Source organism: Sorex fumeus, unplaced genomic scaffold (assembly GCF_029834395.1).
Source record: "Sorex fumeus unplaced genomic scaffold, SorFum_2.1 ptg000037l, whole genome shotgun sequence".
Taxonomy (NCBI): domain Eukaryota; kingdom Metazoa; phylum Chordata; class Mammalia; order Eulipotyphla; family Soricidae; genus Sorex; species Sorex fumeus.
This window is the reverse complement of record NW_026606094.1, coordinates 24,640,680-24,666,620: the sequence shown is the minus strand read 5'-3', so window position 1 is coordinate 24,666,620 and position 25,941 is coordinate 24,640,680. Positions and strand designations below refer to the sequence as shown.

General features: G+C 38.6%; 1 protein-coding gene across 1 annotated transcript in view; it reads left to right on the top strand.

Annotated features, from left to right (window-relative positions):
- Positions 1 to 15,854, top strand: part of PRKAR2B (protein kinase cAMP-dependent type II regulatory subunit beta) — a 106,053-nt gene extending 90,199 nt beyond the window's left edge. The window contains exons 6-11 of the mRNA XM_056117954.1: positions 228 to 381; positions 7,089 to 7,190; positions 8,378 to 8,452; positions 11,235 to 11,300; positions 11,411 to 11,549; positions 15,093 to 15,854. Of these exons, the coding sequence (XP_055973929.1) occupies positions 228 to 381; positions 7,089 to 7,190; positions 8,378 to 8,452; positions 11,235 to 11,300; positions 11,411 to 11,549; positions 15,093 to 15,226 (670 nt within the window). The 3' untranslated portion in view covers positions 15,227 to 15,854. The remainder of the gene's footprint in view (positions 1 to 227; positions 382 to 7,088; positions 7,191 to 8,377; positions 8,453 to 11,234; positions 11,301 to 11,410; positions 11,550 to 15,092) is intronic.
- Positions 15,855 to 25,941: the final 10,087 nt, after the last annotated feature.

Genomic DNA, 25,941 nt, shown 5'->3' with positions numbered 1-25,941 from the left:
ACCTTCTCTGTTTCCATGCTTATAGCTGCAGTCAGTGGATTGATATGCATGGTTGTCAGTGCAGATGCTGTTTATTGAAGTCCTTTATTAAAGAATGTAAAAAGTTATACATTTATCATTTTTATAATCATAAATGTTTATTGCAGTCTTATTTTCCATAGCAAGCACATACTATCATGAAACCTCACTTGAATTACTTTTGCCTCTAATCTACATATGTCTGGCAGAGGAACATTTGATATTTATGTGAAATGTGATGGCGTTGGAAGATGTGTGGGTAACTACGATAATCGTGGGAGTTTTGGCGAGCTGGCCTTAATGTACAATACACCCAGAGCAGCTACGATCACCGCTACCTCTCCTGGGGCTCTGTGGGGTTTGGTGAGTGGAATATTTCTTTGGCTTCAATGTTGCTATTTGCTTAAAAAGTGAAAAATTGTAATGTACAAATATATCAAACAAGGTAAAGTATTTTAGTTATAATTGGTAGACTGACTTGGGATCATCATTCGGGAATTTATTAAAAAGCTATTAGATACTGAGAAGATGGGAAAAGTAGACTTTGCTGAGTTAAATCTTCATGTTCTTGCTCCCATTTGAGCCAGCAGCTTAGTTGCCTGGTTTGAAGGAAGATAACCACAAATTCAGAATACAATTCTTTTCAGCACTCTTGAAAAACTGCCACCACCACCCCTCTCCCATCCCCCCCAACCCACCCACCCACGCACGCATGCGTACGCACGCACACACACACAGAGCCTTCATTGTCATTTTCTCTGAGGACAGGGTTGTCTGTTCTCCCCGATGTGTAGGAGGTGTAGTTGGTCCTTCCTGACCACTGCTCTCTTCATCATCTGAAGCCTATGAGACACTCCTCCCCCCCCTTGGGCCTCATCTGAAATTTGAACTCAGTCACTCAAACTCTGGAGACAGGGTCTATCTGGACTTCCCTAGTTCGCCAGCTGTGCCGGCTGCATGCTGGAATTTGGGAAACTACTAAAAACAGACTCTCTGGATCCTCCTATGCATGGATGCTTGTTACACTCTGAATTGAGTGTGCATGTGTGTGTGTTTTCCTTTTGTCTTGTTTTGAACTCCTCCTGTTCCAGGGCAGAGAGATGGCATCTGACTCTCTGGGGGGTAAGAATGGGCTTAGCAAAAAATCTCTTACTGATTATACTGATACAAGATCGAAAAGTTTTACAGGCAGTCAGGTTACAGAATAACCTTATTCATAAAGTTGATTGGCGGGGACTGTGGAACTCAGTGTGGGGATCATCCAGCGACTTACAGAAGACCCGAATGCTGCTTTGGCAGGCCTGGGGAGCTGCCTGCCATCCCCAGCCTCTTTTGCCCCACAGAGATCCCCCTGCAGACACATGTCCAGTGGCATAGAATTGGGAAAATAGTGACAACACTTGTGTTTCCTACTTGACTCATTGGAAGTCGCCCATTCCACGGTGCTAAATTGCATCTGTATGGCAGTTCCTCTCAGCCTGTCATGGGAGGTGCTTATGGGTTGAGACCATTTGAATCAAAGCATCTTCTCTCCATAGCATTACGGAAATCATGGTACCTTATCCCGTCACATGCAGCCTTTGACTCTGAAATGAATTTAGCTGATAAGAATCTCTGGATGAAGCTCTCACTATTCACAGATGATATGATACTATACTTAGAGAACCCTAAAACCTCTACCAAGAAGCTCCTAGAAACGATAGACTTGTATAGTAAAGTTGCAGACTATAAAATCAGTACCCAAAAATCCATGGCTTTCCTATATGCAAATAATGAGAGAGAAGAAAATGACATGAAGAAAACAATCCTGTTCACAATTGTACGCCAGAAAATCAAGTACCTAGGAATTAGCTTAACTAAGGTAGTAAAGGACCTGTACAAAGAAAACTACAAAATGCTGCTTTTGGAAATAAAAGAGGACGTGAGGAAATGGAAAAATATCCCCTGTTCATGGATCGGAAGAATTAGTATTGTCAAAATGGCAATACTTCCCAAAGCACTCTACAAATTCAATGTGATCCCTATTAGGATACCCATGCCGTTCTTCAACGAAATGGAGCAAATACTCCTGAAATTTATATGGAACAATAAGCCCCCACGAATAGCTAAAGCAATTCCGAACCTCAAACTCTACTACAAAGCAGTAATAATTAAAACAGCATGGTACTGGAACAAAGGCAGAACTGCAGACCTATAGAACAGGGTTGAATATACTGACATCTCCCGTCAAACATATGATCATCTAATCTTTGATAAAGGAGCAAGAAATGCGAAGTGGAGTAAGGAAATCCTTTTTAACTTTATTAAATGGTGCTGGCAAAATTGGACGGCTACATGCAAAAAACTGGGCTCAGATCTCTGCCTAACGCCATGTACAAAAGTAAGATCAAAATGGATCAAAGACCTCAACATCAGACCGGAATCCATAAGGTACATTGAAGACAAAGTTGGCAAAACCCTCCATGACATTGACGCTATCTTCAAATGGTATCTTCTTGAATGGTGTCTTCAAAGATGTCATGCCACTGGCCAAGCAAGTGAAAACAGAGATAGACAAATGGGACTATCTTAAACTAAGAAGCTTCTGCACCTCAAAAGAAACGGTGACCAAAATACAAAGACAGTCTACAGAATGGGAAAGGATATTCGCTGAATACACATCCGACAAGGGATTGATATCAAGGCTATACAAAGTACTGGTTGAACTCCACAAGAAGAAAACATCCAACCCCATCAAAAAGTGGGGCGATGAAATGAACAGAAACTTTCTCAAAGAAGAAATCCGAATGGCTAAAAGGCACATGAGAAAATGCTCCACATCATTAATCATCAGGGAGATGCAGATCAAAACCACAATGAGATATCATTTCACACCACAGAGACTGGCCCACATTCAAAAGAACAAAAGCAACCTGTGTTGGCGCGGATGTGGCGAGAAAGGGACTCTCCTTCACTGCTGGTGGGAATGCCGACTGGTTCAACCCTTTTGGAAAACAGTATGGACGATTCTCAAAAAATTAGAAATTGAGCTCCCATTTGACCCAGCAATACCACTCCTGGGAATATACCCCGGAGAGGCAAAAAAGTATAGTCAAAGTGACATCTGCACTTGTTTGTTCATTGCAGCACTGTTTACAATAGCTAGAATATGGAAAAAACCTGAGTGCCCGAGAACAGATGACTTGTTAAAGAAACATTGGTACATCTACACAATGGAGTACTATGTAGCTGTTAGAAAAAATGAAGTTATGAAATTTACATACAAGTGGTACTACATGGAAAGTATCATGCTAAGCGAAATGAGTCAGAAAGAGAGGGACAGACATAGAAAGATTGCATTCATCTGGGTAACATAAAGTAACAAAATAAGAGACTAACACCCAAGAACAGCTGTGATAAATACCAGGTTGTTCACTCCATGGCTTTGAGGCCAGCCACACACTCTAGGTGTAAAGGCAGCTCAGATAGAGAAGGGAGCAACAAATAAAGGGTGCTGAGAAGATCCACCCAGGATGGGAGATGTATGCTGAAAGTAGACTATAGACCGAACATGACTGCCACCCAATGCCTCTTCTGCAAACCACAGCACCCAAAAGGAGAGAGAGAACAAAAGGGTGTGCCCTGCCACAGAGGCAGGGTGGGATGGGGGATGGGGGGGGTGGGAGGGATACTGGAATTGGTTAGGGTGGAGAATGGGCACCGGTGGTGGGATGGGTACTCGATCATTGTATAACTGAAACCCAAGCACAACAACTTGTAAGTCTACAACTGTACCTCATGGTGTTTCACTAATGAAACAAAAAATAAATTTTAAGAAAAAAAGAAGAATCTCTTGATGAAAGAAAATATGCACATATTCATTATTAGAACAAGGAAATTACTGTTTAGATTTTTGTTTATTTGGAGGCTATAACTGGTGGTGCTCAGGGCTTACTCCTAATGGCTCAGGAGTCACTTTTGGAAGTGTTGCAGGGACCATATGCAGTTTCAGAGATTGAGTCAGCAAGACAAGCATCCTAACTCCTGTACTATTTCTCTGGTCCCTGTTTAGTTCTTTAAAATGTAAAGTGCTGTCAGGGCCAAAGAAATGATACAGTAGGTAGGATGCTTGCCAACCTGGGATTGACCACCCCACCCCTTCAACATCCCATAGGTCCTCCCTCCCCAGTACCACTGGAAGGGATACCTGGGCACAGAGTCAAAAGTAATCCCCAGCAATTCTGGGTGCGACCCTAAAACAAAATGTGTGGAGAATTACGTAAGCGAAATTGACAGTGTTTCAGATGGAGAGAAACTTGCCATCTACGATGTTTTAAGGGCCACTGAAGGTTTGAATAAAAGCAGCAAAGTGAAAAACCCAAAGCAGAGAAGTGCAGGTGTTTTGTGGGCTGGCCTCTTGAATGCCAGTTTCCTCCCTGCTCGAGAGTTCTTAAACTAGCCATAAAGGTCTTGCATTCCCAGTGTTGATGAGTCTCACACTCCCGAGAAAGATTATGTATCCTTAGAATTTTCTTTTTGACTAATCTTTATGTGCAATTAAAATGGCTGTTTTTGAGGGTTTCCTTGAAGGCACATGAATAAGTGAGACTACTTTTTAAAAAATTGAGAAATTGTACTTAAATGTAACAGTTTGAATGCCTGTTGCCCAACTAACCACTCTTTTGGGGAAGGTAGAAACCAACTCGTCAAACCTGTGTCATACTGGTACAAACATCACAAGTTAATACTCCAAGAAAGGTCTCTAATGGGATAGTCTTAATAGTAAAGGATGCTGGATCACTGTGAGCCAAAGTTAACTAACTGACTTACTTGACCAAGAGATGATTGAAATCACCAAGATGAAAACAGATGTCACAGTGGCAATTGCTGGACCACTGTCACCTTTATTGAAGAAAGGTCAGCCACTGATTGGAAACTCTTCCTGAGCCTTATAGCTCAGGGAGGTTGATTTCTGCATTGCTGAACCATGTCCAGTCTTCTCTGTTTTGTAATAAACTGTCCAAGTAAAAGTATTGCAGCTAATTTCCAAACTTGAGTATATCTCAGAATCACCTGAAAGTTATATGAAATATGGATTAATGATCCCTTAAAGGCAGAGCTTTTGAATACTGAAAGTCTGTGACTTAAATCTTTTTTATTTTCTTTCTTATTATAATACTCTGTCTCTGCACTTCTTAAATATTTTCCATTCACAACTCTGTTTCTTTCCTGACAGATTGTTATGTGATCCCAGTTGTGCATCGGTATATAAATAACTAGAAATATTTAAAATACACTTACTTTTTTTTTGCTACACCCCACATCCAGTTATTGTGAGCCCATGGTTTAAGAAGCTAGGCTCTGTCTAGTTCTGATGTAGAGGAAGACTTCAAAATCATTTCACTTTTTTCTAATCACCTTGTAAAATTTTCTATTGGAAAAAAAGTGATTACACGTACAGGAAATGCAAATTACCACCATTACTAAATTGTAATAAACGAGATTGGAGAATAAGATGCTAATTTCCTGAAGACTTTCAACCATGCTGACTTTTTTTTGGTCATTATACAGTTTTTTAAAAATGTATCTTTAGTGGGTTGGCAAGTCAGTTATTAATCCAATTTTTATATTAAAATAGCATAATTGTTTATCAGTGCATACAAAATAGCACAATTCTGAGGGCTCTTAATTAGAAATTGTTTTATAGGTATTTTTTCAAAACAAATTTGTAGGAAAGCCATAGTTTTCTGTTGTTAGCTCTTAAAAATTCTCCTTCTTCCTTAATTGAGTTCTGCACCTTTTCAAGTTATGGGAAGAAATACTAAGGCTGAAAATGGATATTCCTCAAGAAAGTTGCCATTTCTCTGTGCCTTCACATTAAGAAATAAAACTGATATAGTGGTTTTATGGCCAAAAACCTGAAAAGAGTAACTTCTCATGATCTCATATTATAATTTCTTTACTAAAGAAAAACAGCAATCTATAGAGCTGGAAAGATAGCACAGAAGACGCTTTCTTTCCACGCTACTTTCAATCCCCAGCACCTCATTGGTTCCCTGAGCACTGTTGGGAGTGATCCCTGAACACAGATCCAAGACTAAGCCCTGAGCACTGCTGGCTATGACACCCCCTACCCTGCAAGAAGAGAAAGAAAAAGAAATGCACTCCTGCAATTTCTTCTAGTAAAAAAATTTTATAAAAATACTGACATTGTCCCGTAAAGTTGATTTTGTAACATCCAGCTCTGTCATCCACAGTCAGAGAATCTGGTGCTGGTCCAAACTAAGAGAAACAGATTTTACCATGGTGTTGCCAGAGGCAGGGTGGGGAAATGAGGACATGTTGTTCGAAGGGTTCAGATCTCAAGTTCTAAGATGAGCAAGTTCTGGGGATCTAAGATACAGAAAAGTGATTATAGTTACCAGTGCTAATTGTCAAACATAAATGTTGCTAAGAGAGTTGCTGAATGTTCATATCTAAAAATAAGAAAATAGTAATTATGTAAGAGGTTAAACAGTCCCACCTTCGAGTGCATTTTGTAATTCATAAGTGTATCAGTTTTTAATTTCCAATGTTGTAGGTCAATATAGCTTAAATCTTTCGGGGGTGGGGGGGGTGAGCATAGACTTTTTAAAAGGTACAACAGTGCCCCCTTGTGGGGATATTCCAATTGTATGTTGGTATGATTTCTAGAAGTCAACAGATGTTTCTTTTAAAATAATGAAAATAACATTTGATATGGTTTTATAATTCATGTGTGAAGAAGTAAACATCTTAAATTCGTTGTATTAAACTATAGTGATTTTGGTCTGGAGAGAGAGTTGAAAGGGTCGAGTGCATGCTTTGTATGCGGGAGGCCTAGATTCTACCCCAGACTGCATGGGTCCCCTGAGCATCACTGGGAGTGCACACCCCCCCCAAAAAAAAACAGAGAAAGAAAGTATGGCAATTTTAATATTTTTTCATACTCAAAAGCTACTGCTTGTTCAGTACAGGGAATCAAATAAAACTCAGTAAGACTGTTTATCCCATGAAACATTTTTTTAAAATCTGTAATATTCTAATAATTGTATTTGTTGTTCTGACTTTAGGACAGGGTAACCTTCAGGAGGATAATTGTAAAAAATAATGCCAAAAAAAGAAAAATGTATGAAAGCTTTATTGAGTCACTGCCATTCCTTAAATCATTGGAGGTAAGTCTATGATTTTGCTTTCATTTTGCTTTAGCATTTTCTGTTTCATTAGGAATATTTAGTACTTATAGGAAGGTTTGTTTGAATAAGGTATCAATATTTTCACCTGAAAAGGTTAAATTATATTATTTGCATATAAATAATTCTTTTGCTGTTTATTGTATGTTCACTTTGCAGTCTACAAATGATAGACTGCTACCAGCTTTTTTAGCAGGCTGATATATGGGTTTTATCTGACAGTGGGCTTAAAATACCATGGAAATGCAGGCAGCCACCATTAGCTTCAGACTCACAGGAGAGATTATCTGAACAGTGGGTCCTCACGTCCTCTCTTCAGTTATGTCTGCACTTTATTTCTCTTCTGCCTTCCTCTTAAAATAACCCTTACAGGATCTCTCTCATGGGTTTTTTTTTTTTAACTCCAGCCTACCCTTAACCACTTATTAAATCCCTGACTTTAAATGCTGTATGTATGCTCATGCCGCCTAAAATTGACATCAGCGGTCAGTCCCTTTCTAGAAGGGCAGGCTAATGTTATCCGAATGCCCACCACTGTATGTTTCCTTCCCAGGGTAACCTGACCCAAACCAGCTCCTCCCCTCTCCTCCCTTTCTTAGTGGATGGTGGCATCATTCTTTCAGCATCCTGGCCTAAGAATTTGGGGTTTAGAACTGACTCATCTACTGAAATATCTCATGGTCAGTTCATCATTTTATGCCTGTTAGAAATGTTGGCCACCTTACAAAATACTTATTAGGCAGCTGATCTTCTCTAGCAGAATATGTCTAAATAAAAATAGACCAGGAGCTGGAACTCTACATGCTTTAGAGCTAAGCAAGTAACATAAAGAAGAAAATCAAGCCAGGACAAGACTATGGTAAGCTGGAGAACAGGTGCTCATTTAAAGAACAGCTTCGGGTTCCATCATAGCTTATTGTTGCCATGTGTCAGTGGGTGCAGAGTATTGCCAAGTGTCCTGATTTTACATGGGAGTCGGAAATGCCCACTTTTCATGAGAAATTATTATTAAATGCTCTCAGTTCACTGATACAGCAGATACACACACATACAAATCCATACCTACTTGGTTTATTTGGCCCACAAGACACTAATTTTTAACTTCTGAATAGATAGATCATTGAATTCACCTGTTCCAACTTAATATTGTCTGTCTTTATTCTTTATAGTTTTCTGAACGCCTGAAAGTGGTAGATGTGATAGGCACCAAAGTATACAACGATGGGGAACAAATAATTGCTCAGGTATAAAATTCTTTTGTAATTCCTGGATTATGCTTCAAAAAAGGTTTCGTGTACATTATGTCTTTATAAATTTTTCATGTGTTGTCTATAATTAGTATGTAGTGATGGATTAAATGAATATTGATTTACCAAATGACCTATTAAAATGGTTTAATTTACAGCCATTAATCTCTGTGAATATTTGTATTTATATAATTATTCCTAATGAAGATGTATTAAACCATCAAAGGATTTCTGCATAATTTTGTATTTGTCCATGACATTCAATTCTTATGTACATAAAGATTAAAATGTTGTGGGTAGGTGAAAAAAATGTTTCTACAAGAGGAAAAAAAAGTGAGTAGTTCATGAGATTCATGAGGACCCAGAAGGTACCTCAGATTATATGGATTTGCATAATTAGTTTGTACTAAATCCTGATGTACTAAATCCTAAGTACTTCTCCCTGATGTAGTTAGCCAAGTAGGCCACATGCTACACCAGAGACATCCTGAGCCCATATATACTCTGTGCCATACACACACTGTGCCACATACTCTATGGACTTTTGGGCATTACATAGGACAATGGACTCCTTGGCCTAATGCTTTTCTAAGATCTCATTACAGGGGTCAGAGAGATAGTATGGTGGTAGGGCATTTGCCTTGCATGCTTCCAACCCAGGTTTGATTCCCAGCACTCCATGTAGTCCCCTGAGCACCACCAGGAATGATCCCCAAGCTCAGAGCCAGAGTTAAGTCCTGAGCACTGCCAGGTTTGCCGCCCCCCGCCCCCAAAGAAAACAAAAACAAGGCAAAATTAAGACTTTACCAATACCGTGGAGAAGAGAGCTAACATGAAGCAGGACTTATGAAGACAGTTGATGTCACAAGCATGCACATGGTTCTACCTAAATTTCCAAATTACATTTTTTAAAAAGCGTCAAGTAAATGACTTAAACAAATTTAAACAGATTATGTAATATTATTTTACAGTAAGTATTTTTATCTAAAATATTTTCTTCATTTGGTATACGTGAAACAAGATCCAAGGTCTGTGGAACTGAGGAAAGAATAATTGTTTTAGAAGGCAAACAAATAAAGTAGAATCAGAACAGCCAGGAGTCAAACTGTTAAACACGGCCAGTTATAGACATAGAAATGTTCTATATATGCTTGTTGATGAATGACATCAACACATATATTAAATTGTATAAGTGGGTGAATAACAAAATTTAGGGCACCTTTAAAATGGTTCATATAGCTTTTTGTTTTGAAATGAGTGTAGATGTACATAATAGATATATAGACCAAAAACAGTTCAGTGAGGCCCAAATTCTCTCCAGAAATCTTGAATTGCTGTTGGACAATAGCAAAATTATAAAACTGACTTTGGCACAGTCCAAAGACATTCCGATTCCACTGATTTTACGTACAGTTTGAGCATATTTTGAAAATGAAAAAATTACACATTACTCTAGAGACCTATTATGTCCAAAGCACTTGAAAATGTGACATGAAATTTATAAAAACTTGATGTAAAAAGATCATAAAAATATGAATATTAAGAGTGTTTATGATTTTAGTTGTCTTTTAACGTTTATGAAACAAGTCTGTATCATACTATAGAAATCTAAATTCAGCTCCTTTTTTTGTCATGTACTCTGATAATATATTTCTTGAATTCTGCTTGGACATTTAAAAAATACCGATTTCTCTAGAATCACCTTGAGAGGCTCAGGAAAGTTGGTGTCTGTTATCCTTTGTTGACATACCATTTATTTCAGCAGAGATGAGTGGAACTCAAGGCAGTGTCCAAAGCCAAAAAAAAAAATGTGTCTGCTGTGCTACATGGCCACACTTTTCAGTTAGAAGGTCATGTCAAGGCCTGGAGGCAGTGTGTCAGCAAACTGGCATCTCCAACTTTGGTCCCAGCCAAACATCTAGTCCTAGCAGTACAAACATCCAGTGCTTCCTAATAAGTGTGTGTGCTCTCTCCTCTCTGGGAGACAGTGGAGTATCTTGAGTCATATTAATGCTTGAAATGTTAGGGCAACCAGATGCCTACATTAGCTCCTCTTGAGAAGCCCAATAATGGTCAACAGACTCTTGCTGCTGGAGTAATGATGCCACTGGGTATTGGGGCCGCCACTGGGGCAGGACTATGAGTGATGTTACCCAGACCAAAGTTGGAGGTAAATTCTTACCCACCCTGTGTTATTATATTCTAACAGACTAGATTTTTATTTTTAAAAATTTTTTTATTAGTGAATCTCTGTGAGGTACAGTTACAGACTTACAAACTTTCGTGCTTGTGTTTCAGTCATACAATGATTGAATACCCATCCCTCCACCAGTGCCTGTTTTCCACCACCAGTGGTCCCAGCATCCCTCCCACCATGCCCACCCCGTCCCCTCCACCTCACCCTGCCTTTGTGGCAGGGCATTCCATTTTGCTCTCTCATTTTGGGTGTTGAGATTTGCAATAGAGGTATTAAGTGACCATCATGTTTGGTCTATAGTTAGCAGACTAGATTTGCTATGGTAGAGTTTAACAGACTGGATGTTACTATGGCAGCGTATGTACTGTTTTGAGTAATTTTGATAAATGTAATCATTGTCATGTAATTGACGACTGAACCTTATCTGTTTAGAAAGCGAGATGGGCTGTTCCAGTAGGGTTTGACTTCTCAGTAAAATCATCTAGGTACAAAAGGTTTGGGTTCAGTTTCAGGGCTGTGATGGGCAATAGGCTTGCACCCACTAAATTGCATTTTCACCTTCTGTTTTTTTTTTTTTGATAGGGAGACTCAGCTGATTCCTTTTTCATTGTAGAGTCTGGGGAAGTGAAAATTACTATGAAAAGAAAGGTAAGCACCAGTTAAGTCTACGAAATCTTCATAGTATTGCCAAGGAATGAGTAAGATTGAATTTTCCTTCCGAAACTGATAAAAGTTTATACTTCCGATTACCTTGTCAGGGTATATCCGAAGTGGAGGAGAATGGTGCAGTGGAGATTGCTCGGTGTTCTCGGGGCCAATACTTTGGAGAACTTGCTCTGGTAACTAACAAACCTCGAGCAGCTTCCGCGCACGCCATCGGGACCGTCAAATGTTTAGGTAGGAAACCCTACAGCGGGCTTGCTTCTGCTAGAAATTGTCAGGGCTGCATTTTATGGATTCATGCTGCATCGAATGTTTTATTGACTTCACAAGTTTTTGTGGGGCCGACAAAAAATCCAACAAAGTTAGGGTTCATTGAATTATGAAATCTGTTTGTAGGAATCTTTTTTTCTTTAAACATTTTCATGTATGACTTGCTCTTCAAGTCCGTGTTCTCCATTGAGTCAACACTTACATCGCTTGTTTGTCTCTATTTCTTTGCTTGCTTATTTTCACTCAGGAGAAGCCTGTGTTATCTCTGGGGCACATACTTTTCTTTTCTCTACCCTCACATCTTTTTAAATGAGCTTCAATAAAAATTGTCTTGCTTCACAAAAAAAGTAAATAAATTTCACATACATTTATATGTACACATGTATATATTCTTTTGTACATGCATGAAGTAACCTCTTAGTTTGGTGGTTGAGAATTCTGAGTGTTTCAACTCCTCTTTTAAATAAATGCTGTGCATGGTTTTCTTCAACAAAATAGGTTGCAACAGTATTTTTATGAAGTATGTTGAACTCTGCAGGGCAAGCTGGAATGTCTGTGGAAATAATTACTCATCCTAGTCCTGGGAATTGAAGGTTCAGGTTTATCCAAGGAACATTAAGATTATCATTGTTCAACTGTAAAATGGTAAAAAAAAATACCAATTAGTTTAACAGAAATGCCTTCCATAACTATAGAAGATTTCTGGATAAAACTTAATTTACATATAATAAATAACTTACTTGAACAATGAAAGGTGGGGCTGGAGAGATAGCACAGCAGGTAGGGCGTTTGCCTTGCATGCGGCCGGCCAGAGTTCGATTCCCAGCATCCCATATGGTCCCCTGAGCACCGCCAGGAGTAACTCCTGAGTGCAGAGCCAGGAGTAACCCCTGTGCATCGCCAGATGTGACCCAAAAAGTAAAGGGAAAAAAAAAAACCAACAATGAAAGGTAAAATTCAGGGCTGGCAATATTGGAGACATTTTTTATTTTTTTAACACAACTGTTTCAGAATGGGCTAGGGCCATCGCTCAGAGAGCTTGAGTGCATGCTTTATAATCAGGAGCTCAGGGTTAGTTATCTCAGGTACCACATTCACCGCCAGCACTGAGTTAGAAGTCACTCCCAGCACTATAGATGTCCTCCGAAGCAAAACCCCGAATCTTCAACAGTAATAGTCACTCTGTGGATTCTATTATGAACTTAGCTTCAGTTTTCTTAAGGCTTTCTGCTATCCTCTGAATTAACTTCTCTATGAAGTTACTTCTTTTCAAGAATTTATCTAAGTATGATAGGAATCAAGTGTTACACTTGGATGAAAGAGAGGACAATTAGAAACTGACAGGTCATTTTCCTGAAGAGAGACATTAGACCCTATAAAAGAAAGGTTATGTGAGTATAGATCCATTAATTAATAAAGTGTTATATTCATATTAAAGAAAAGTTTATGAAGTACAGAAAGGTAGAAAATCTGAGTCACTCCCCACCCCCAGTGGTATCTACTTTCTATTATTATTCCTTCTCTTTTTAAAAAACTTTCCATAGCTTTTTTCTTTTTCTTGGGGGACACCAGGATCAAACTGTGTGGTGTTGTTTGGGTGGGAGTTATTCATTGCTATATGTCAAACTCAGGGTCTCGACAGGCGAGGTCAGTGCACCACTACTTAATTCTTACCACCAATCTGGGTCTCCTGTTTTTAACACGTTGTAAACTACTTTTCCACTCATTATAGCTCAGATATTTTCTTACTTTATTATGTGAAAAGGTAACATTCTTTTATTAGCTAAGTATAAATGTTATAGATTATTTATAATCATCCTCCCTTGTAAATGTTTTGAACTTTTGGATTCCAGTTTGAGGGTAGGGGAGAAAGATAACTTTTTGGTAGGCATGTGCATAGAATATTTTTCTTTATAAGTGCTTTCCAGAGATAGGTTTTCTTTTTATGACTTTTGATCATTTTAATTTTTGATATATTTTTATGATTTTTATAGATCACTTTTTTGTCTTATTTTAGATTTTGTTTATTTCCTTTTGATTTCTGGACCACGCTCAGCAGTGGTTAGGGCTAACTCCTGGCTCTGTGCCCAGGGGTCACTCCTAGTGGGCCTCAGGGGACCATTTGAGTTGCCAGAGATGGAACCAGGGTTGAATGTGTGTAAGGCAAAATCCCTTACCCGCTGTATAACCTCTCCAGCTTCTATATATTTCCTTTATAATTTCTCTCCTCTCTGTATGTGTCTCCTGAGGTGATCTTAGTTCTGTTGTCAATATACAACTGTCTGCATCTCTATTTTGTTTTGTCTGTTTATCAATTTTATATTCTTATTTTCATACTGGTAAAATCATCCAATAGTTGTCTTTTATTTTTAATATATTTTGCTTCACATAAATCTCTTGGAATTGCAAAACTTTATCATTTTTCATAACTAAATGGTGTTCCTTGGTATAAACATACCATATCTTCACTTTGATTCTTTCCATGTAGTGATTCAGTAAACACTGGGCTGTAAGTAACATTTGTGTAAATGTCTGTGCGGGGGAAGAGGAGGGTTGTATTTTTTTTTCTGGATAGATTCCTAGTTGGATCATACGGTACCTTTATTTTTAGCCTCTCAAGGATGTTCTATACTGTTTTCTAAAATGGTTGTACCTTTGCATTCCTACCAGCAATACAGAGAGTAACGTTTTCTCTACTCTCTCCCCAATACTTTTTCTTTTGTAAGCATTGGTGGTATAGAGGTGAGCATAGCTGCCTTCCAATAATTTTTCTTTTGATGTAAGCTATTCTCACATGTGATATGTTGTATGAGTTCTTTGCGTAGATTATGTATAAGTATAATATATAAGTATTTTCAACATTTACTAAACACAAAAAACACTTTTGTTTGGTTTATTTTTTGGGTCTTGGGGCCACATCTGTCAGTGTTCGGGGATCACTCCTGGCTGGCTTAGGGGACCATTTGCGGTGCTGGGGATTAAAACCCAGGTCAGTCCTCATGCAAGGCAGGTACCCTATCCACCATACTATAGCTCTAGCCCCTTGGCCACCATTTTGATTGACCAAACAGTTTTATGTTAAGAGTAAGAATAATAAAAGATAGTTGGTCTTTGTTATCTGGTTTCACGTAAACCTTGAAAAAGGAAAACAGGATAGCAAACACACTCATGCTGCCTTTAAGAAGTTTTTATTACTGAAACAAAAACATCAAAACTAACTTAGTTTTTAAAATGCCAAGGTCTGGCCAATAACAGTCCCTCATTCTTTTTTTAACCTGGACCAGTAATACCCCACCAACCTAGTTTTGCACATCACTATTGCCAAGGAACCTTATTTCTGCTGTGGACGTAAATTGTTTTTAAGTTTTATTCTTTTTTCTTGTATTTGATGTTTATTTAAAAATACAACTGCACTACTAACATCGTGCAAAATAGGTAACGTAAGTGTCTTAGAAATGATACCGATAGTAAAGAACTTTTGTTGTTGTTGTTCTCCCCTTTTCTTAGCCATGGATGTGCAAGCATTTGAAAGGCTTTTGGGACCTTGCATGGATATCATGAAAAGGAACATTGCGACCTATGAAGAACAGTTAGTTGCCCTATTTGGAACAAACATGGATATCATTGAACCCACTGCATGAAGCAAAAGTATGGAGCAAGAAGACCTATAGTGACAAAATTACACAGTAGTGGTTAGTCCACTGAGATTGTGTTTGTGTAGATGCCAAGCATTTTCTGTGATTTTTCAGGTTTTTCCTTTTTTTTTTATTTTACACTTAACAACGTATCAGTAAACAGAGTAGTGATCTAATAGTCAATATGCTTTAACATCACTTTCTAAAAAGTAGATCATAAACACATTGATCAAATGACTTTCTACTCTATGAAATTATTGGACTGAGAGATTGATTCGAATAATTGTAATATATTGCAAATATCTATGTTTCAGAAGATAATGAAAGGACATTATCCATAGGCAATAGGTATTCATTTTGACTTGCTCAGATTGGTAAGGTAGTGACTGTGCCCATGTCAGAGGGAATTTGGTAGTGAATCATGCTCCACAGCATGGCATCACATTATATATATATATATATATATATATATATATATATAACAATTTTAATCAAAAATTTGTTTGTTTTCAAGTTTTTCTGGCTTGATAATTTTTGTGCTGGCTTTGGCCTATTGGTGAAATGGTATAAAACATCATATGCAATTTTAAGACTTTATATTTTTGCAATAAAGTACATTTTGACTTCTTTGGCATCGTATCATTAGCCTACATATTCTATTGGTTTTAAAGGCATTCTGATTATAGGGAAGAGTTTTTTAAGATGAGATATCATTAATACATTTTCCTCATAAATCATTTCTCTGCTTCCTTTGTTAATTTTGCAGTTTTCTGTGTTCTTTATCTTTAAAAATTTTAGTTTGATATTTAATGTCACAAATACATTGTTCAAAACACTATTTAAACTTACCTGTCCTCTGAAAGTTTAAGATTTTATATAAACACTCAATGAAAATCCTCATAACAAAAATATTTTGGGACCCATACCACATCAACATTTCTACAAGATATTTCTGTGTTCTTCATTAGGCCGACATAATACAAAGCTTTGCAGACACCTAGATTTCCTCCTAGATTTCCTCCAACTTTGTAGAAGTACAGTTTTAAAAGCATAATCACATAAAGTAAAAGGAATTTCTGCCCACTCCAAATACACGATTATATGCCATATGCCTTGCCATTTGTTTTGATGTAAACTCATTGTTAAAAGTGCAGCATAAACTTCAATGCCTAGATTTTTATTGATAATTGTGATAATTGTGATAATCATTCTGCTACCCGAGTTATATTCAGCCATAGCAATATATTCTTACATGATTTCTGAATGTATATGATCCCAGTATTGAGATTAATTCTAGCCAATTGTTCCCTCTTACATGAGCAATTTAATTTTGGAAAACACTGTTTCAAGGAAATATACATGGGTGAAATTAATCTGTGGCTAGTGTGCTCTTTATTAGAGAATGCTTATGGTCTTGAATAATGGAAATGTGGTTTTAAAATGCTAATCAGATAATGTGTATATATACATGAAGATAAGGTATGTAAAGTATTAATAACCACATTTTAGAACACTTGTAACAATTTTTCAGACTTTGTTAGGAACAGAGCTTACTATATGGGGATGACTTGTTTTCTATTTCAGACTTTATTTTAAAAGCCCTCTCATCAAACAAGAAAAAAAGTCACAAAACCCCAAATTCCTGGTTCATAATTCTGTATAACTAACTTTATTCACTTTTCCAAGTCATCTGCTTTGTTGCATAAATTGTTAACTATTCATTGAATAGCAAATAAATGCCTGTTTAAAAAAGAACTCTGACCAAGGCTATAAATGCCAGTTACATTATTTTCAGTATTGTTGGTTATATTTAAATTTTCCTTATAATAAAGCACACTTTTATAATAAAATCTTGTTTTAAATATTTTTTTATTTAATATAATTTTCATAATGCATTTTGCTTTGTGTGAAAAGTATAACAGAAATGCTGCATATGCAAAATAACTGCTGGGCCTAATGAAACCAGAAAGGATGGTTTTTTGTAGCAACTGGCTTAAAAAAAAATTGTTGGATGTGTTTGGGCCACATCAGTGGTGCTCAGGGGTTCTTGCTTTACACTCAGGTATCACTTCTGGCGAGCTGTGAGGACCATACAGGCTCCTGTCACCTGCGTGCAAGCAAGTACCCTATCCACTGTATACTACCAGTCCTGCCCTGGTATAGTAAAATTTTTAATTAAAAAAATTTTAACCAGTAGTCTTATGTAATATAATTGTGGTTATGGTTGTCCATTTAGAATAATAAAATAAATCTGGCTAACTAGAGAATTTGTTTAAAATTCCTAATTGAAACAATTATTTAATCACTGAGTTCTTGCTATTTAAAAATTCTCAATTGAAATTCTCTTAAGGATGCACCAAATTTGGCAAAGAGGTCTCAGACAACATTGTTTTAATATAATACTTCCCCTTGTTTTATTTAAACATAATGTACTTTTCCTACAAACCAATATAAACTAGGCACATGTATATAAATAGTACATGTGACTTAAGTTGGGAGAATGCATTTGGTTTATTCTTATAAATTCTGGCTAGCAGACTATTTCAAATACTTAAATATGTTTCAAGTGAAACAAAGGTCATGAGCAATAATTTGGATTTTACAAAAATATCTAAGTGCCAAACCCTTGTACTAAAATGTTTTCTTTTTTAAAGTATTTCCTATAAAATAATGAAATGCTTGCTAATTTTCTCCAGAAATGTTATAACAAGAGTTAGAGGCTCTTGGGCACTCTTAACGATGTTTAATCCTAGACAGCCAATATATCTGGCTGGCCCAACATTTGGTTTCATTAAATAAATGAAGAGACTGAAGTATCTAAAAATAAATTTATTAATACATTAAGGAGAGGTTAGAATAATATGGAAAATTAAAAAAATAAGGTAGTGAGAAGTACACCTGATATTGAGTACCAGAATTTGGACCAAAAATAGATCGTGGAATAGAGCTTAATGTGACCTATTTTATGGCTTTTATTTTTATAGAGGATAATGCAGCAATGCCCAGGTACCACCAGGCGGTGCTGAGGATTGAACTCAGGAACTTGCACCTGGAAAATATGTGCTCCCACTTGATATGTCACAATTTTCTTGTCCTAGCACCTTTCCCAGAATTTTTTTTAATTATAATATTCAGTTTTATTTCCCCAGAAATGCCATGTTCCAGAAAGATTTTCATTTATTTATTTTTTATGTAGGAGTACTGCTATTTATTCAGCCACTTATTAGCTGATTGAATTGGCATGAACTCCACCCTTTTTTTTTTCATTTTTTATAATTTTTATTGAATCACCATGAGAGCAGTTACAAAGCTTTTGGGTTTAAGTCTCGGTCATACAATGAAACACCTGTACCTTCACCAGTGCCCATTATCCACCCCCCAAAGCCCCAGTATACCTCCATCCCACACCTTCCCCCTACCTAAGGGGCAGATGATTTCCACAGTACTCTCTCTCTACTTTGATTACATTCAATATTTTGACACCAGGCCCACCATTATTATTTGGGATTTTACTCCAACACTCAGATCTGCTGAAAAGGTAGACAATGTGTCTTCTACTGCTGGTTATGAATAACACATGATGTCGTGTGGCTACAGTAGTGGCCGCGCAATTTTGAAATTTTAACAATTAAATCTGGAGGGATTTCTGCCAAAACCTGCTGGGTTCCAAGATCTGTTCCTGACCATTAAGCAGCTTGATCAGGAGCCAGAAAAGCCATTCATGGGCGGCGACGAGGGGTCTTGTTGGGATGGGGAGGAAAGGGCCGACTCTACTCCCACCCTATGAGGTTCCACTTGTCTCATCACTGAGGGCCCAAACCTGACTGTCCAGTGGCCTTTGGTGGATGGCGCCACCTAACCGCCAAGGGGGAGCAAGTGGAGGGACAGAACCCTTTCCCCCTGGGGTGGCCCAGCGCTAGTAATCTACTGCCGGGTCTGGACACATTTCTGCCAAAAGCCACAGGGTTCTGAGATTTGTTTCTGAGTCTCTGGGATCATGGCCATTAAGCAGCTTGATCAGGAGCCAGAGAGGTCATTCGTGGACGGTGACTCGGGGTCTCATTGGGACGGGGAGGAAAGAGCTGGCTCCAACCCCGTCCCGTGAGGCCCCACATGTCTCGTCACTGTGGGCCCAAACCTGACTGTCCAGTGGCCTCTGGAGGATGGCGGCCACCAGGCTACCAGGGGAAACAGGCCAAGACACGAAACCTGTTCCTACCTGGGGTGGCCTAGCGCCAGTAATCTGGTGCAGGGACTGGACACATTTCTGCCAATAGCCATTGGGTTCTGTGATTTGTTTCTGAGTCTCTGGGATCATGGACATTTAATGACTTGATCAGGAACCAGAGAGGCGGTTCATTGGTGGCGACTCGGGGTCTCACTGGGGTGGGGGGGAAAGGGCCAGCTCCACACCCGTTCTGTGAGGCCCCGCATATCTCTGTCACTTCGGGCCCAAACCTGACTGTCCAATGGCCTCTGGAGGATGACAGCCACCAAGCTGCCAAGGGGGAACAGGCGGAGGGACAACACCCTTTCCCCCCTGGGGTGGCCCGGCGACGGTAACCTACTCCACGGTCCGGATGCAATTCTGCCAAAAGCCGCTGGGTTTTGAGATTTGTTTCTGAGTCTCTGGGATCATGGCCGATAAGCAGCTTGATCAGGAGCCAGAGAGGCTGTTCATTGGCATTGACTTGGGGTCTCGTTGGGGTGGGAGAGAAAAGGCCGGCTCCACACCCATCCCATGAGACCCCGCGTGTCTCATCACTGCGGGCCCAAACCTGACTGTCCAGTGGCCTCTGGAGGATGGCAGCCACCAGCCGCCAGGGGAAACAGGCCAAGACACAAAACCTATTCCCACCTGGGGTGGCCCAGCACCTATAACCTACTGCAGGGACTAGAAGCATTTCTGCCAAAAGCCGCTGGGTTTCGAGGTTTGTTTTTGAGTCTCTGGGATCATGGCCGTAAAGCACTTCGATCCTTCGATCAGGAACCAGAGAGGCCATGCCTCCAACTATATAGCTGAGCCCGAGTTGGTTTGTGGGTGTGTCTCCCACATACCTAACTTTTGGGTGTTTACTTTCTTGGTATACTTTGCCCCAAGTTTTTGGGGTCTGGCCAAAGGCACAGCAGCAATTTTGGGGTATCTGGAAGTCTGAAGGCATTATCAGGCTGCTGATACATTTGCCTCACAGGTACAGATTGATCTGCTGGCGGCACCATACCCCCCACTGAAAGATTTTCTTGAAAAAACATTCTGATAAAGTCTTTGCAAATATTTTCAAGAAATTAGTTGTAAGTATAGTGGTAATTTTAATAATAATAATAATAAAAGTTTTCTTATATCAATTTATAATCATCTATTGACTTGACATGCTAGACTCCAAGATACTTTTATTAGTCTTTTTTTAAAAAATTTTTATTAGTGAAACACCTTGAGGTACAGTTGGAGACTTATAAATTTTTGTGCTTGGCTTTCAATTATACAATGATCGAGTACCCATCCCTCCACCAGTGCCCATTTTCCACCACCACAGATTCCAGTATCCATCCCACCCTCCATCCCCCAATTCCACCCTGCCTCTGTGGCAGGGCATTCCCTTTTGTTCTCTCTCTCCTTTTGGGTGCTGTGGTTTGCAAAAGAGGCATTGAGTGGCAGTCATGTTCGGTCTATAGTCTACTTTCAGCATGCATCCAGGACTTTTAAAGGAAGCAAAACTGGTTGAGCAACTGAAACCATGTGGTTAATCTTCACAGGCATAAAATAAACACTTTAAAAGTACAATATGATGTACAAATAAAGTATACTAGGATATATAGTAAATCATACTAAGTGTTTTCAGAGGATATGTGTTCCCAACAATAACAACAAGAGCATGAATCAGCTGAATTGGTATAACTGAAGAGGACCAATGACACTTATTTTGTGAATTGATGGCCAAACTTTGTCCCACTTAGGTCTGTTGGTACTTTGTACATATCTTCACCTCATATATTTTCCTAATAATGATTCTAGTGTACAGAAAAGCTTTCAGGGTTTTTTTTTATATCCATGAGTTATTTTATTTTTTATTTTTTTAATTGAATCACCATGAGCTACATTTACAAAACTTTCATGTTTGAGTTTTAGTCATACAATAATTGAACATCCATCCCTCCATCAGTGTACATTTTCCACCACCAGTGTCCCCAGTATCTCTCCCCACCCCTGTCCCACCCCTGCCTCTATGGCAGATAATTTCCCTCTTACTCTCTCTCTACTTATGGGCATTATGGTTTACAAAGGGCTGGAGGATAGCACAGCGGGTAGGGCGCCTGTCTTGCAAGCAGCTGACCTGGGCTGACCCCGGTTCAATTCCTCCGCCCCTCTCGGAGAGTCTGGGAAGCTACCAAGAGTTTCGTGCCTGCACGGCAAGCTTGGCAAGCTAACTGTGACATATTCGATATGCCAAAAATAGTAACAACAAATCTCACAATTTGTTGAGAGACATTACTGGTGCCTGCTCGAGCAAATCAATGAACAACGGGAGCACAGTGCTATACAGTGCTATGGTTTACAATACAGATAATGAGAGGCCATCACATTTGGTCCTTTATCTACTTTCAGCACACATCCCCCATTCCAAATGATTCCTCCAACCGTCATTGACTTAGTGATCCCTCCTCTATTCCAGCTGCTTTCTCCCCCCGCTCATGGAGACAGGTTTCCAACTATGGAGCAGTATTCCTGGCTCTTGTGTCTACTGTCATGGGATGTCAGTCTCCTATTGTTATTTTATATTCCACAAATGAGTGCAGTCATTCTATGTCTGTCCTTCTCTTTCTGACTGGTTTCACTTAGCATGATACTCTCCATGACCATGCATTTATGAACAAATTTCATGACTTCATCTTTTCTAGCAGCTGCATAGTATTCCATTGTGTAGATATACCAAAGTCAGAGAAGTTTTTTAAATAAATTTTTCAGTGCAAAGAAAAAGATGAAGTCTACTTTTTTACTGCTGTTTGGGGCCACACTCAGTGGTGCTCAGGACTTACTCCTGTCTCTCTGCACAGGGATCACTCTTGGCAGTGCTTGGCAGATCACATGCAATGACAGATTTAACAGATTTAACCTAGATTGGATGCATGCAAGGCTAGCATATTAACCCTCATACTACTGTCTGGTCTAGCTGCTTTTGAGATGAAAATTTTATTTGACCAGTACATAGGATTTTTTGTTTTTTTGTTTCTTATACTTTATACTTCATAAATCTAAAAGTATAGAAATGTTGAAGAAACTTATGTAACATTTAATATGGGAAGATGTGACATGTGATATGAAATAGTTTATATACTACACATGAAATACCACCCACTAAATAGGCAGTTTTCTGAAATTTCAAGTTTATTTTTGTTTTCTAAATTTTAATAAAACGCCACTGTAGGGACCTGAGAAATCAAGCAGCAGGTATGGTACTTACCTTGCATGTGGCTGACCTGTGTTCCATCCCTTAAGCTCCTTTATGGTTCCCTGAGCCCTGCCAGGAGTGACCCCTGAGTGCTGAGCCAGGAGTTATTTTGAGCACCTTTGAATGTGACTTTTAAAAAAAGCCACTACAGAACAATACATGTAAATATTAAAATTGTGCCCATTCTACTTTTCCAGTGTAAAAGGAAAAGGAAAAGGAAAGTTGGAAGTATAAACTGGAGGACTGAAATGAGGAAAGCAGTCTTAATTCTTGACAATATAGATGTGAACTTCTAAATGTTTTCTCTTTAACATGAAAAAGTTTGAGTGGAACCGTTAAGTGAGCTTATCAGTGGTAATATCAATAGTCAAATCTTACAGCTTCTTCTCATTGCTGATTTTCCACTTTTGTTGTAATTGGAAACCTACCTAGATCTGTTGGTAAGAGAATAAATTGTGTATCCCTAGAATATTGTTGTTTCTTTACGGCCAACAATAGATGACTAATAAAATATCTCATTTTACATAATTACTATGTTTTCAACATTTACATGAGACATTTTTAAAAAGTAAAAGCCAAATAATGTATTTGTTTTAGGTTCAGTTTTTTCCATAAAGACATCATTGACTAATCTTTTTTTCACATAATTGCTTCTTAAAGCTGAATTGAAATTCCTGGCATTTTTATTAGCATGTCTTATTGTGATATGCTATTTAACTTGAAGGGATTGAAGTGTATTGATTCAACAAATGTCTGCCTTTGTGTGACTGGCACTCTGAGGAACATAAAATGAGAAGAGCTTAGCAGACAATGTAGTGGAGGATGGACTTGTGCTCAGACAAAAGTGATGAACAAGTGACACCTACAGCATAGTGAAGCTATTTAACAGTCAATGTTAAAATAGCAGGTAACACACAGCATAACACACAATACACTGTTTACTAATAGGAAAATTCATGTAGCTTATTTTACCATAACTTTACTTATCAAGCGTCTATATATTGATTACTCAGAAAAAAAGAATGCATATGAAACTAACCAAAAATCAGGGCACGAAATGCTGACAGGAAAGGAGATAAATGAGTTGAAAGGGAAAGAAGAGAAGAAAATATAAGTAAAATAATGTGCAGTCTGAGAAGAGCTATGCACATATTAATTCCTAAGATACAACTCTTCCATCAGTTTGTAGAGTCAGGTACATTTGAATGGCATCCATAAACACATCACCTAGGATACCAAATGAACATGAGAGGGAAAATATGCTCATTCTAAGGAATTCAGACTGGACCAGACCCATAGTTCAGCAGGGAGGGTGCTTGCGCTACACGCAGTTCACCCAGATTTGATCCCTGGCATCCCAAATGGTCCCCCAAGCACTGCCAGGAGTTATTTCTGAGTGCAGAGCCAGGAGTAACCCCTGAGCATAGCCAGGTGTGACCCAAAAACAAAATTAAAAAAATAAAAGAGTTTAGATAATTGGAATAAAATAGAATATCCTAAAAAATATGCAATGAAAGTCACAGGAATATTCATTTCTACAGATAAATCCCTTATATTTCTGCTTGGGCTAGAGCAATAGCACAGTAGTAGGGCGTTTGCCTTACACGCAGCCAACATGACCGACCTGAGTTCGATTCCTCCGCCCCTCTCGGAGAGCCCTGCAAGCTACTGAGAGTATCTTGCCCGCACGGCAAAGCCTGGCAAGCTACCCGAGACTACCCGTCATGTATTCGATATGCCAAACACAGTAACAACAAGTCTCACAATGGAGATGTTACTGGGCCCGCTCGAGCAAATCGATGAACAACGGGAGGACAGTGCTAAAATAGGATTAACTCATTTTATTTGTTGCCTCCTTTAAATATATTTCCATTTAAGCTAAGCTGGGCCTTGGTTATTTTTGAGGTCAACTGAGACCATAAAGATAGACCCCTCTATGTCCCAAGGACAACCAAGTTTATTTCACTACAGTTGGACCTTCTAAACGCCAAATATGTTCAGCTCCTTAAAGGATCCTGTACGTGGATTTCTTGCCTGTATAGCAGTTCATCTACTGAAGTTAAACCCATCATCCCCCTTCTCCCAGTGTCCAAATATTTGTTCTATAATCTTCCCCATCTTGTTACTTGTTGTTTGTTTGTTTTTGTTTGAGGACCATACCTGGCAGTGCTCAAGGCTTATCCCTGGTTCAATGCTCAGGGATCATTCCTGTTGGGCTCAGGGAACCAGAGGGAATATAGATCAGTGACCTCTGTACTATCTCTCTGCCCAACCCCCATCACTTTTAATACTATGCATATATTTACCCATGCCAGAAACCCTACCCAACCTAGAAACCCAACAATAATTACAGCTTACTCCTTTTGCCCTTGATTCTTCCCTTTACCATGATAAAATACCCACATGCCAATCACAAAAGCTAGATTCTGCCCACCTGGGGAGATGGTTCAAAGGGTGGGGCATGAGATGGGGTTAGAGCCTGAGCTGGGCCTATTTATAGCTCCTGAGCAAAATCTAAACTTTTCATCAAGAATTAACTGACTTACAAGCACGAGATACGTGCATTTTACAGTCATCCCTAAAGTGAAATTTGCTACCAGGCATTTTCTTACACATGGTTTTTTCGGGGGTTTTCTTTGGGGGGGGTGTGTTGATTTTTTTAGTAAGTGTGGTAAGAGGCATGGATTTTTGTGAACTTGTCATCACCAAAAAAAGACACTATTATAGACCATTTGTATGAGCTCCACTTACTAATTTTTGTACTTGGGTTATTTCATTTGCTTGCCTTTGAGCACTTTAAACGGCAACATTTTCAGTGTTAAAGCAATTCTGTGTGCTTCTGCATTAATTTTTCTCCAAAAAAGTTGATGTACCAAATGTGTGGAATCAATGAAAACTGTTTTATTTCACCTCTGAATAGTAGGGGTTTTTTTTTGTTTGACAAAATAAAGCTTTATAACAGCAGAAATAATTTTACAAGCTGCCTGACATATTTTGGAATAGTTTATGTTTAGTACATGTAACTGGTTTCAAAATAAGATCTACTCTTGGTTATTACACTGTCAATTATATGGAAACATCTGAAGAACATATAAAAATTAATTATATCTGTTTTAAGAAAAGAATAGAATTTACATATAAAATGAATCCCAAGGGGATTTTTTACTTTGATCTTTGTTTTGGCTGGTTTTGTTAGTCATGCAAGAATTAATGATGATGTTCATGTTAAGTAGCCATAAAAATACTAATGTGGTCATTTGACTTCCCAGTCAC